Source organism: Mustela nigripes, chromosome 12 (assembly GCF_022355385.1).
Source record: "Mustela nigripes isolate SB6536 chromosome 12, MUSNIG.SB6536, whole genome shotgun sequence".
NCBI lineage: Eukaryota > Metazoa > Chordata > Mammalia > Carnivora > Mustelidae > Mustela > Mustela nigripes.
In genome coordinates this window covers 30,822,221-30,836,388 of record NC_081568.1, presented here as the reverse complement: position 1 = coordinate 30,836,388, position 14,168 = coordinate 30,822,221, and the positions used below count along the sequence as shown (strand labels likewise).

Here is a 14,168-nt window from a genome sequence, read left to right as displayed (position 1 = left end):
GATTAAAGCATACAGTCATATGTAATCTTATCCTTCCGCTTTCTTTCACATACTGTCTTGGACTTTGCTTTTTCCTTTACAGTATATTCTGGAGACAGTGTCATATCAATTTAGAAGGAACTTCCTAATTCTCCTCACAACTGATTAATTTCCCATTGTGTGTTTAAATTGAAGATATCCAAAATGTCAGTTTTCCCTCCTTCTTTGGCTGTATACACCTGTGTTTTTAATATTCATATTCAATACAAGTTAACAGATATATATTCATCAACTACTATTGGACAAGGAGGGTCATTTGTTTATTCATCTCGGTAATACAGCAAATATTTATTGAGTTTGCAACACAGGCCAGACATTGCATCAGGAATTGCAGTGTAATACTGAACACATTATAAGAGTCTCTCCCCTCACTGGCTTACAGTCAACTAAGGAATATAAACAAATACACAGTGACTGAAACAGCCAAGGTCTCCAAGTGAAGCCCATGATGCTAGAGAAGATGTGCTCCTGTGACTTCCACCATTCCACCATCACCATTTCACCGTTCCACTCATCCACTGGCTTCATCTGTTCCAGCTTCTGCAAGGACTTTGCACCTGTAACTCTGCCCCCTCTCTCTTGCATCATCAATAGCTCCCTTTGTACCGAATCATTCCCATTAATCTACAGACATGTTGTAACAACTTCCACTAAATGTTGGCTCATCCTCAGCCTTACTCCATCCAGCTTTATGGAGGGACATAGCACTTGCAGCTTTATGGAGGGACATAGCACTTGCATTTTGACAAATCTCAAATTTATATCTATGGTGCACTCGCTTCCTTGAACATAATGTCTAATTACTTAAGTCAGCAGCTCTTGAAAATCTAAGAGGCATCTCAAACTTAACATGTCCAAAACATACTCACTGATTTCTCTACCAACCTCACCCAAACTACACCACTCACTGGCTTACTCGGGTAGTAACCTGGGAATCACACTTGACTCTCCTATTTGAATCCTTCCCACAGGCAATCTAACAGCACGTCTGTTCGTATTATCTTTAAAATGTGTCCCAAATCTGCCCACTGCCTGCTGTCTCCACTGTGACTATTCTAGCCCAAATCACTATCATTTCTGGCCTGTATCCAGCCTCGCCCCCATCCCACTAGTTAATTTTCCATCTAACAACCAGAGACATTTTTAAGTCTTTTGAAAACATAACTCTGGATGTTACTCCTGTTCTCATACTCCTCTAAGAATTCCCATCAAGCTCAGAATCAGATCCAAACTCCTCACCACAGCCTACAAAGCAGGAGAGGCACCCTACCTGTTTCTCCAGGCACATCAGCCACCCTCCTTTTTGCTCACTCTTCTCTGTCACTGTACTTGGTGCTTCCGATATACTGTCTCAGGGCCTTTGCACTTACTTTCCCCTAGCATGGAACATTCCTTTTCCAGATACTCACATAGCTTCTCTCTGAATGCATCCAAGTATCTAACCAAGTATCATCTGTTTTGGTCAATACTGCTATGTAACAAACCATCCCACGACAGTAGCTTAAAATAATACTGATTATTTTACTGGCTCATGAGTCCAAGGGTGGACTGGGCTCCGTGAAGGGGTTCCCATGGGTCTCCCACGTGGACGTAGTCAGATGGTGGCTTGGCCGGGGATTCTTATGATGGCTTCTTCACTCTTGTGTCTTTCACTTGGGCTGGGAAGACTCAAACCACTAGGGGCTGGAACACTTAAGTCTCCTTGAGAATCTATCTCCACGTCTTTCTCTTTGTCCTCCATGTGGTAGACTCAGTATTCAGTTTTATCCATAGTGGGAAGGGGATCACAGAGCACATGTCTTGAGATAAGCCAGCAGAACTTGCATGGCCTTCTCGAACCTTAGCCTTTAAAACATGCAGGCTCACTTCCACCATATTCTACTCAACAGGGTGTTAAGAAAGACACTACTGGCTTCAGGTGGAGGGCACTTAGAACCCATCTTTGTTGTGAAGAATGGCCAAAGAAATTGTGAACACATTTTTACATCACCATACCTCCTCTGAGAGGGTTCTTTGACTACTTCATACAAGAAAGCTCCCTCCTCAACCCCAGTCCGAGAGCCCTCCTCTTACCCTGCTTTCCTTTCTTTGTCCGCTCACATGTCTTCATTGATACTGCGTGCTATATCTGCTGGATTCTCATTTACTGTATCTCAGCCACTAGAATGCAGACTCGGTGGTAAAGACATGTAGCCCCAGACACTAGAACCATTCCTGACACAGAGCAGGCCCTCTCTGAGGGTCGTTGAATATTGGCTCATTGGGAGCACCTGAGAGAAGCTCTTAAGTTAAGACTTGGGAAATCAGGAAAGGTCTTAAAAAAAAAAAAATGAGTGTTGGACATTATTGTCCTATTACCTTTTCGTTTGATGAATTACATGAACTAAGCAAACTGGCAGATCTGTGGGTTAAGAATGCAATCCTAAGAAGCTTATATTTCGACACTCAAAGGAGCCATATTGCCTTATTTATTGACAAAAAGATTCCTTCCTACAGCAGGTGTTTTTTTCACCTGGGTCGGCTGCAATGTGTCCTGGAGTGTGAGCTGTTCTGGAGGTTTCCTTTTAATAAAGCTGGAATCTCTTCATGGCCAAGACATGGGAGCAGGCGTGCATCAATGGCCCTTCATTGAATGCATTCCTGGCCGAGACTTAGACCTCCTGCAGTGCTGTTGTACATCACTTTGATCTGGGAAGTGACTTTCAAGCTGAGATTGAAACACTTAGAGATACGTTTTACTTGATAAACACATTTCATCTAGGAATCCAGAAAGTGCTTTGCAAATACTTCTCCAGTCCGCCTAATAACTCAGCAGGGCAAAAGGCAGGTGGTAAGCATTGTGCATACACAGTCTTTGAGCCACAAAACATTATCTGCCTAGTGAGTCAGAGGAGCTCAGGAGGGAGCGGTGGGCTCAGAAGGAGCTGTCCAAGATCACTCATCTTCTTTCTTAATATTTATGTAGTACATTCATTTCAGTACAGCATTCCTTTTGCATAATCTACTACTTCCTGCTGATGATTCCCCAGGGTCCTGCTTATTTTGCCTCCAAGTCACCAGGTATCTGGTGCAATGAAGGGAAAACAGCCAGATGCTCACACACTTTCCAGCTTATTTTTGTCTAATTTGACACCATTTAGGTTTAAGCTTAAAATAGATCCAGGCAAGAACCAAGCTGTCCAACTGATGTGCTTTAAAGATTTCATTTATTTATTTGATGGTGAGGCAGGGGGAGAAAGAGCATAAGCAGGGGGAGTCGGAGAGGGAGAAGCAGGCTTCCCACTGAGTAGAGAGCTGGATGCAGGGCTTGATCCCTGGACCCCGAAATCATGACCTAGGCCGAAGGCGAACTCTAAATCGACTGAGCCACTCAGGCATCCCCCAATTGATATGTTTTAAAGAATAGCTCTATTAAGGAAGGGAGGAAGGAAGGAAGGAGTGGGGAGAGGGGGAGGGAGGAAGGAGGAGGAAAAAGTATTGACAAAGTTATGACCATTTAGGTCATTTCAAAGAGGATCTACTTGGTGATGAGAGGGGGATATAGCATAGGGAACAGGGCAAAATGGCAGTGAACTAGGAGTGGAGAGAGGTTGATTCTGAATCCAGTTTTGCCACTAACTGTCCAACTTTGGATAAATGGTATAATTTTAGTTTTAGTCTCTCATCTGTAAAAGAGAACTAATAACACCTACAAAATTTATGTCTCAGAGGTTAGAATAAAAGGTTAATGAGAAAATGAGATTTGAAAATTGTCTAGTAAAACTAGAAGACAAATAGAAGAAACTGGGAGCACCAGGGTGGCTCAGTCGTTAAGCAGCTGCCTTCGCGTCAGGTCATGATCCCAGTTCCTGGGATCTATCCCCACATCAGACTCCCTGCTCAGTGGGAAGCCTGCTTCTCCCTCTCCCTGTGTTCCCTCTCTTGCTGTGTCTTTCTCTGTCAAATAAATAAATAAAATCTTTTTAAAAATTAAAAAAACATTAAATAGAAGAAACTGCTTAGTTAAAAAAACATTTATTGAATGTTGTAGGCTGAATTGTGCCCCCTACCCCCATTCATATGTTGAAGTCCTAACCCCTAATACCTCAGAATATGACTATGTTTGGAGTTATGGTCTTTAAAGAGGTAATTGAGTTAAGACGGGTTCATTTTGCTGGGCTCTGATCCAATACGACTTACAAGAAGAAAAAATTTGCACACAACTGTAGAGAGGAAAGATCATCTGAACACACAGGGAGAAGCCAGCCATATATAAGCCCAGGAGAGAAGCCTCACAAGAAACCAACGCAGTGGACAGCTTGATCTCAGACTTCTAGCCTTCAGAACTATGAGAAGATAAATTTCTGTTGTTTCAGCCACATGGTTGTGGTCTCTGATTATGACAGATACATGACACCGGATAGCTAGAGGGTTGTAAGTCCCACTCCCAGGACAGGGATGTGATCAGAGGACCTTTCTAGGGGGTCTTTCAGAGGATAGGGTCATTCCAGGGATGAACTCAAATCATGGTCTAGAAGGGCAATAAAAGATCAAAGGCAGAGCTCTGTACTAAGTCCAGAGTATGAGTTGAACCTGTAAAAAGAAAAGGAGTCCTTAAGTTAGAAACTGAGAAAGAAGGGAATCAGCATGTACATAATTTATGTGGTTTTATTATTTATGTAAAAGATATAAGAGAACAGTCTGTGGTGATGCCAATGTTTTTGGAGCAGGATCCTGGTCCCCCCAGTGTGTGAAACAGATGTATAGCCTTTCTCGGCAGCCCTCATCGTGGGCTGGGTTCTAGGCTTTGCCAGCAAAAGACTTGTCACTCTGGAGTGTGTACAGTGGATTTCACCTTCCATTGTCATCCTTCAGTCCATACTGTACCCTCTGAACTTAGTTATTCATTGAAGCTGCTCTCAGTGGCAGGTGGGAAAGAGAAAGGTATCATGTCACAGATCTACAGGGTGCAGTTTCTAGAACCAAGGGAGTTTTCCCTTCATTGCACCACATACCTGGTTACTTGGAGGCAAAATAAGCAGAACCCTGGGGAATCATTAGGAGGAAATCAAAGAGCTACCAGGGCTGCATATCTTTCCAGAAGCCCTAAGGGGGAATCCATTTTCTTGGTTCTTCCAGCTTCTGGAGGCTGCCTGCCTTCTTTGGTTCATGGCTTCTTTCCACTTTCACAGCCAGCAAAAGCCAGTGGGGTCCCTTCTTATGCTTTGAATTTCTCCTACTTCTTCTTCTGTCTTTATATCTCCCTGAACTGTTCTTCTGCGTTTAGGGGCTTACACGTTTGGAATGAGTCCACCCAGAATAATATTTCTAAGTCACATCTACAGACACATTTCTGCCCTGTAAGGTAAAATATTCTCAGATTCTAGGGATTAGGTTGGGGACATGTTGGGGTGTCATTACTCTGCCTGCCACACCATGTTAGAAAATTTGGATTTTATCATAAGAGTGATAGGAAGCTTCCAGAAATGTTTTCAGGAGGGGTATGGTACAATCAAATCTGCATTTTTAGAAGATCCTACGTACAACTTAAGGGAACTGGATTAGCAAGACATTGTTGTCATCCAGGAGAGATGTAATGTTAGTGTAGAACAGAGAAGCATCTGGCAGAGCTGAAGGATGGATGGATTTGAGAGTCATTTACAAACTAAACAACAGATTTTAATGGTTGATTAGCTATAGGTGATGAGTGTGAGGGTTGTAGGATAAGACAGGCAGCACCCAAGCCTCTGGTCAGGCCAACTGCATAAATGAAAGTGCTGTTCACCCAGACAGTAAGTATGGAGGAGGTAGAGCTTTGAGAGGAGAGAAAAAATGATGAATTTGTTTTGAGAATATTTTGAGTTTAATGGACCATAATGAAATCCAAGTGCAGATGTACAGTTGGGAGTTTTATCCAAGAGCTTAAAATTCAGGAGAGATGTCTGGACGGCAGACCTATCTCTGAGCGTCATTCCATATGCATGGAAACCAAAACCCTGAGAAAGTGTAGAGAGAAAAAACAAAAAAGTGGATTCAAGGACAAGGCCTGGAAAAACAGCATTCCAGAGATGGTCTAAGGAGGAGGAGCACATGGGTGAGTAGGAGAACCGAAGGAAGAGAAAGAAGAAATGGTAGTTTAGTGTCATTCAGTCCAAGGGAAGAGAGTATTTTAAACAGCAAGAATGGCCAATTGCATTGATCCCTGTAAGGAAGTCAATAAGAGAAGCACTGAAAGACCAATTGAGCCACATGGGAGTCATCATTGACTTTGGCCAGAGCAATGTCCCTGGGGCAGGAGGGCTGAGCCATTGATTGGGAGTGAGGAACAAAATACAGGATTCAAACTACTCTCCCAAGGAAGTTGGCTAAAAGAATGAGAGAATTTAAGAAGTACCTAAAGATGAAGGAGGAGATGAAACTTTTTTTTTACCCCTTTTTTATGAAAGAGAAACAAATATTTTGATAACAATTCTTTTATAAATTCTTTTACATTGTGAAAGGGCAGGAATGGGAGCAGCTGGAAAGAAACGTAGAGTTCACAAAGAAGGTCTTTTTTGTTCATTCATTTGCTTCTTTCTGTTTAGTATCAAAAACTTGAACACAATATACAACACATGGAAAGAAACTGGGAGGGAGGAAGAGTTTTAATGCAGACCATGTTCAGTGGTCTCACTGACAGTGACCTCATCAGTGAGAGAGGTCTCAGAGAGCTGGGATCTAGAGCCTTCATGGAGGCAATGGCCTTTCGGAGCCAGCCCTCTAGAGCAAGATGCTGCACTCTAGAAAGGACAGGTGCCAGCTCTGGGAAGTCAGGACAGAGCATTCATAGGATGCTTGTTCAGTGGTTTTTGCTTTTGGTTTTGTTTTGTTTTCCTTTCTTTCATTAAAGAAGATCGTCATCCAAGGAGGTGTTGTAACCAGAAGAAATCCAAATGGTGAACCAAGAAAGAAAGTTCAAAGCTCAGAAAAGCACGGCTGAGCTTTGGATCTGGGGTGGGAGGAAAGGCTGTAAGGGCCAAAGTATAGGTGTTAAAATGCAGAATGGTGAGGGGTCAGTCCTGAAGCAGAGTGTGAACGGTAAGGCTTGTTTAGGATGTGAACAGAGCAGGGGTAGGAAAGCTGGGCTCCCAGGTGCTTGCTTGGACCCGCTGGCTTACAAGAAAACCAGGCAACTGGAAGCTTTTTCAGACTCTGGGGGAAGCAAAGTGAAAAAAGGTCTCTAGAAGGTAGCAGAAAATCTGAGACTAATGCACATAAACAGGCAGCACGATGACTTGCCTGTTTCCCTCATCACCATTTTACTATGTTGTAGTTGGGTCGAAAGTTAAGTCACAAAGCAGTACAAGAATTCAATAAGAAGACCAATTGAAAACATAAAGCTGCTTATGATCCAATGTCAAATGAGAGATCTAGTAAAAGGATAATTTCTTTGATTTTCAGGGCTCCTGGGTGGCTCAGCAGGTTAAGCATCTGCCTTCGGCTCAGGTCATGATCTCAGCATCCTGGGATCAAGTGCCGCATGGGGCTCCCTGCTCAGCAGGAGCCTGCTTCTCCCTCTTCCTCTGCTCATGCTCTATCTCTCACTCTCTCTCTCTCTCAAATAAACTTTAAAAAAATCTTAGAAAAAAAACGTATAAGTCCTTTGATTTGGAAAGCAGAAGAATAGTAAATAAATCAGACTGGTTTGGGAAGACTTCTTGGACACAGACGCGAGTCACACCATGAAGTTGATGATTCTGTTCTCTTAGTTATGGCCCACAGGTAGTAGAAGACAATGAGAAGCCACTTCCCATAGACTGCAGAATGAGCTCCTGGAGCGAATGGTCAGAATGTGACCCTTGCCTCAGACTAAAGGTAAGTGTCATTCCCCACCAATGCCATTCCCCACCACTGACCCCAAATGGAAACTCTGTTGCCAGCATCTCCAGGAAAAGGACTAGGAGGCAGGGAGCTCCCACCCTCACCCCCACTGAGTTCCCAACTAAGAAGGAAAGATAAATATCTACGTGGATGAGGCTCAGTTTGCCTAGAAATCTCACCATGGCACACAATAATAAATGTGTGCCTTGAAGAATCAGATGCTGAAGGACAGACAGCCAACCCTAGCATGCGAGGTATGACTTTAATATTGGTGACTACTTTTAGGGCTTCCATCTTGAAACAATCAACTTTACTGGGTCTAGAGGGCTACAGTACTGTGGACGCAGTTTTAGATCATTACCCTTTTTTGGCCATAGAAATTCTAATATTTCCAGCTTGTTTTGCACAGTTCCGTTCAAGGAGCATTGAGATCTTTGGACAATACGACGGGAAGAAGTGCATAGAGGCAGTGGGAGACAGACAACTGTGTGAACCCACTGAGCCCTGTGAAGACGTGGAGGAGGACTGTGGCAATGACTTTAAATGTGGTACAGGTAATCCTCACATCCCCCTTACTCCCCATGGGCTTCTGTGCGCACTCGCGAACGAAAAGAACAAAGCCTGCTTTTACACGCTTATGTTTCCAAGTGCGAAAGGGGCTGGTCAAACGGCTTTCTGTAAATGTACAACGAATTCAAGTATGTGCCTGTTGCCTCCCCTCCATCCATGTTAAAGTCCATTTGCTTACATCAGGAAGAGAGAGGAAATCTGGCATGAAACACACAGTGTCTTTCTTGATTTTGATCACAGGCCGATGTATCAAGAGACGGCTTCTGTGTAATGGTGACAATGACTGTGGGGACTTTTCAGACGAGGATGATTGTGAAGGTGATCCCCGTCCCCCCTGCCGTGACAGAGTCGTGGAAGAATCCGAGCTGGGGCGGACGGCCGGCTACGGGTCTGTATTTGGCTGAAATGTTTCTAGATGAAGATGGGAGAAAGGGACTTTCATCTTTTCCTGCTGTGCTAGGGTGGTGGAGGGTCTGCACGGGGGCAGGGCAGCCCCCCAGTCTGCATTCTCCTTGAAACATGCTTGAGCTTAAAAGAAGGTAAGTGCAAAGTCAGTATCTCAAGATCATTTGGACAAGGTGCCCGTCCTCAGGAAGATAGGTGATTTTCTCCGAGTCCAGCAGGAGGCGATACACCTCAGTTTAGAACTTCAGAAAGACCACAGCCATGTTCAAGTGGGTTTGGCCGTTCAGATGTTTGAATTGTCAGTAATGCTGTCTTCCATGGGAACTTGTTCTGGATAGACATCTGGTTATAAGTTCTCAGAAGAGTACAGCATTGTAGAGCTGACCCAAGAGGAAAGCGCAGAAGAAGCAGTTGTGATGTTGGTTGGTGATGGTATTGAGACTCTGGTTCTCATTACAAAGTGAAGTTTCGCCCATTTTCTATGCAAAATGTAGGGCGCTAGGGCCAGCTAAACTCAGATGAGAAGTCTTGGACAGTTTAGAACTCAAGAGTTTTACAGAATAATAACCACTAACCAGAGATCTGTGTTCTAGGAATTAGGAAAATAATGTAGGTCCAAGGGGCTGTTCCATATAGTCAGAGAACATTCCAGGGATGCCCATGGCATAGTTTTCATTTCAGTTTCCAAAAGTTCTGAGCTATTTTCAATAATGGTACTTTGGTAGATTTGTTGCCAAATTGTACTCAACAGAGATACATCTTTTCCCACATCCACTGGTCTATTGATGGAGATGGCATGTGGCTCTGTTTCACTGTCTGCCATGCGATGTGTCTTATCACTCTCATAAATCTCAGTGCCTGGTTTATCACAGATGCTCTATCAACACTGGGAAATAGACAAATAGGTGAATCAATCAATCAGCTCATGAATTAATGAAAATAGGTGCTTCTAAAATACTGTCAATGGCATTAGGTAAGATTGAAACTGGGTCCCTAGAAATAAATTCAGGTTCAGGACTTATTTCCTGGGACGGGGATAAGGAGAGGAAAGAAGATGAGGGCATGGTAAAAGCAAGGCTAATAGAGGGACTAAGATACTGGGTCTCAACCAGGGGTGATTTGCTCCCCAGAGGACATTTGATGATGTCTGGAAACTATTCCAGTTGTCATAACTGTGGGGGATAGGACAGAGGACTCAGGGGGTGAGGGAGCACTGCCGATATCCAGTGGGTAGAGGCCCTGGATTGGACCAATCCTGAAAGGTACACAGTGGCCAGACCCACAGCATCAGTGGAACTCAGACTGAGAAACCCTATCCAGGGGAGGGGGCAGTTCCTAAGGTAAGGCCTCTGGATCAGGGTTGGCCATAAATGGAGATGTCTTCTCCCTCCAAGCTAGATAGAACTTGCACTTGTTGAATCTCAATAAGGAGAAAAATCCAGGGTACCAAGAGTTAGGAAATGGGTAAAACATTTCACACACCCTTTACTCACGTTATAAAATCTCGTCCTAGCAACATTCAAGTATTGCCTACTAAGTGTCTTTGGCCCCTAGCCTGAAGGTAGGAGTCACAAAGTGTAGCCTGAAGGTATACAAAGTGTACGGTTTTTGTCTCCAAACACAGGAGGTTCTTTTAATAATTGTCAGTAAATGGTATGGAGGTTGTCAGACACCTTATAACCAGATCACAGCCTGTTCCAATGCGTTCTGACTCATTCTCCTGCTTTCCTTAGGGAGAGACTGTTGAGTCTATGGTCGAAGTCCATTATGACATTGTTTTTGTTGTATTTGGGATCAAGAAGCAGTTTTCTCCTTAATCTAAACAGATGGGCTTGAAGCAGGGCTTTGCACATATTATGTATTTCCACTCAATGCAAATTTACACCTTGTGAAAGGATATGGAAATTTTAGCCCGCTCAGCTGAAAAACAATCATTCCTAATCTATTAGTTTTCTCTGTTTTCTCAGAAAACAGAGAAATGGATTATATAGCATTTGCTAGAAAGTTTCATAATGAGGCATCCCAGGGAGCTGGGTAACTATATCATCTTTTGCCACGGTAAGGACTGGTGACAGTGAATGACACAGGGTTGAGTCTTCAGGACCAAGGAAGAGGGTGGGGCCCCCCGCCATGGGGAAGGTTGGCTGAAGAGGTGAAAAATGAAGTAGGTCCTCATAGAATAATTTCACCAGTATTTTTTATTAAATTCCTCATTACCATGAACAATTACCTGTAACCAGTCTTCCTAAAGTCTATTATTCTCCAACAGCTTTCATTGGCATAATGCTTTGAACTTTCTTTCCTACATTTTTTCCTATAGATTTTTCATAATAATCCTGAGGTTGTCAGAGAAAGTATTATATTCATTTTATAGGGGGGGAAAAAAAGGGAGGGAAGCCAGCAAGACCAGTTTAGTCTCTTTCAATTTTAGCAGAACTCTTTAGTTTCTAGTGGAACTAAACCCAAGTTTCTCTGACTTTTAGAAAACTCTATTTTTTTCACCATGCCACCTTACCTTGGCCTCTCCCCCCATGCTCATCACCACCCACGTCATTTCCCCCATCACTGCAAAGCTCATCAATCAACACCCTAACTTCAAAGCAAAATGAACCTTAGAAAATGAAACTCCTTAAGTTGATTTTCTGAATTTTTGAATTAAGAGTATAGAAGAGAGGAAATCAGTAATTAATATTTAAGAAGAATTCTCAAAATGACATGCTTTATTATATCGGTGATATTCTTCAATCCTATGAACATTCTGTATTTATTTACCATGCATGGCTATTATTCTTCCAAGGCGCTCCTATTTACTCCTGTTTACTCCTATTACTTCTATTGGAAGTAATAGGAGTAAACACCCTAGTCATAGCAACAGGCTTAGAAACTGCTTCTACGCAATCCTATCTGGAAAATCTCAACAAGTCTCACCAGAAGTCATATACAATCAGACTCTTTCACACATGAAAGTCACAAGTACCCACAGTCATTAATTTATACCTTTTTTTTCATTTGAAGGACTCCCCCTTAAATTCTTAATGCCAGCAGAATTCCCTTGTAACACAAATGTTTCCGCCTTTTGCCTTGTAGGCATTTGAGATTCTCCAGAAGTGTTTAGGGAAATCCCCAACCCATCTTGTGCTCATTGAAAAAATAGAAATCCAAGCCAGCTGTAAATGATGTATGGTATGCAACAAATTACTTTTTTTATGTGATCTAAAGCATAGCACCCCTTCTGTGGAGGGAGCTTTCTTTTCTGTTCACCTGGAAAATTAGAACTGCTTATGGTTCTAGATGTTGGTATGAAAACAGGCATCTCTAGGTGCTGGCAAAATACAAATGCTTTTTTTATTTCCCAGGCGATGACATTCCAACCATAGAAGTTTTCATGTTTCTTGGCCGAATAAAAAAATTGGCTCATTCTAGACTAGACTGGCTGTCTCTGTAGTAGTGGAACCAAGTCAAAGGTTTTGAAACATTTCTTCCTTAGTCGTGCTTTAGCCTGTGGAGCAGTTTCATTGCAACTTTCCAGATGGATCCAGCCAACTAGTCTATTTGCTGTTCTGTAAAACAAAATCTTCAAAGTAGGGTATGCATACTGTGAGGTGCAAAGACTTTCTAAGGGGGAGACAGGTAAGTTTTAAATAATAGTTCTCTCAACTATTAGTGGCTTAACTCATCTATTGAACAAAGAGTGAATCTTCAATTCCATACATAAATATTTTTCATAAACTCGGAAAGTTTAGCAACTCAGTAGGATCCAAGTTGTGAAGCCCATTCTCTCCTCTCCCTTCCCCTTTTACAATTGCTTAACTATCACCTTCCAAAAGAAGAGTGCTCCCCTCACCCATCTCAGTTTTACTCTGTGGTGGAAGAACCAAGAAACATTTCCAAATATTGGTGCTGAGTTGGACGCCAGTGTCTTATAAGTCAACCCATCTCCACTTCTTTTTGAAAGATATCGTATCAATTTTCAGATAATGGGTTATAAAAATAATTCTTAATGATAGACTACTGATCTTTTTTTTGGTGCAAAACTTAGGAGATCAAAGAATCAAGTGACCTTGCCATGACAAAATGCCTTCTATTCTTTTCCACTTACGTACATGAGTAAAGTTTATCAACATTAATATCTACAAAAATGGAAAGTAGGAATACGATTGATTATGAATCTTGTCTTTTCTAGCAATAAATAATATTCATCCATGAAGGCAGGAACTAATCACTTAATTAAAAAAGACATCCATTCAACTCATTGAGACAACTTTACAAAAAAAATAATGTTTGTTAACTATTTAAGTTTTTTAATATACATATATATGATACTGCTAATAATTTTACTCAATCCAGAAGAGTTTTTAATTATTTAGACCCAATAGTCAAAGGATACTTATTATTTATAAAATTTCAATGAATACCTTTTTGATACAAAAAAGTATTAAAAAAGTGATCCATTAAAACTTCCAAGCTGAAATAACATTACATTAAGCTGAATTTCTGTAGTGGAAATGGACTAGAAAAATAGATTGAAGAATCAAAAGGGGGTGGGTTCATATGGGAAATCTCTAAATCTTTCACTCATTTTTCCGTGAACCTAAAACTGCTCTAAAAAATAAAGTGTCTTTTAAAAAAAAAGAATCAAAAGGAATTCTACAAAATGTCTAGTTGCTAAAGAAATATAAACATTGCAGGGATTGGACATCCACCATCACTATGACATTTATAGTTCATCGGATTTATTTTAAAAAGAGGAAAAATAACTATAAGATAAATATTTATAGCATGTTGAGAAATTATATCCTTTGCAACAGCTTAAACTTAAGATGAAAAATCTTAGATGTCACACCAACATTGTGCAGGCAGGCAAAATTTGTCGTAATTTTTTATAGAGTAGACGAACAGAAAATCTGAAGACTACTGCCTGAAATCACGCCATACACATTTCCACCTGCAGGATTTTGCTCACACCATTCCACCTACCCTTCCATCACCATTCTGCAGCACCCAAATCAAATCCTACTTCTTCTAACCTCTATTTATGACGCTGCCATGAGGTTTCTTCCCTTTGGGAACCTGCACGGCAATTGCCTGTGCTGCTCATTGGCTCATCGAGTGTATTTGACCATGGACTCTTTTTTGAAATTGGTGGTTATATGTCCGACTCCCCAGTTTGAATATATTTTTCATGAGAAAAGACTGTGTATTAACTCTCTCAATATTACTCATTATTTACTACAAACACTACACTCTGTGAGGGTATCATAGTCACCCAAGAGTTCATCATCATTATAAGCAAAGATTAATGTCATTATTCCCTG

General features: G+C 41.7%; 1 protein-coding gene across 1 annotated transcript in view; it reads left to right on the top strand.

The window, feature by feature from the left end:
• C9 (complement C9) overlaps nt 1-14,168 on the top strand; it is a 49,498-nt gene that overhangs the window by 3,078 nt on the left and 32,252 nt on the right. The window contains exons 2-4 of the mRNA XM_059417042.1: nt 7,767-7,872; nt 8,288-8,432; nt 8,689-8,836. Of these exons, the coding sequence (XP_059273025.1) occupies nt 7,767-7,872; nt 8,288-8,432; nt 8,689-8,836 (399 nt within the window). The remainder of the gene's footprint in view (nt 1-7,766; nt 7,873-8,287; nt 8,433-8,688; nt 8,837-14,168) is intronic.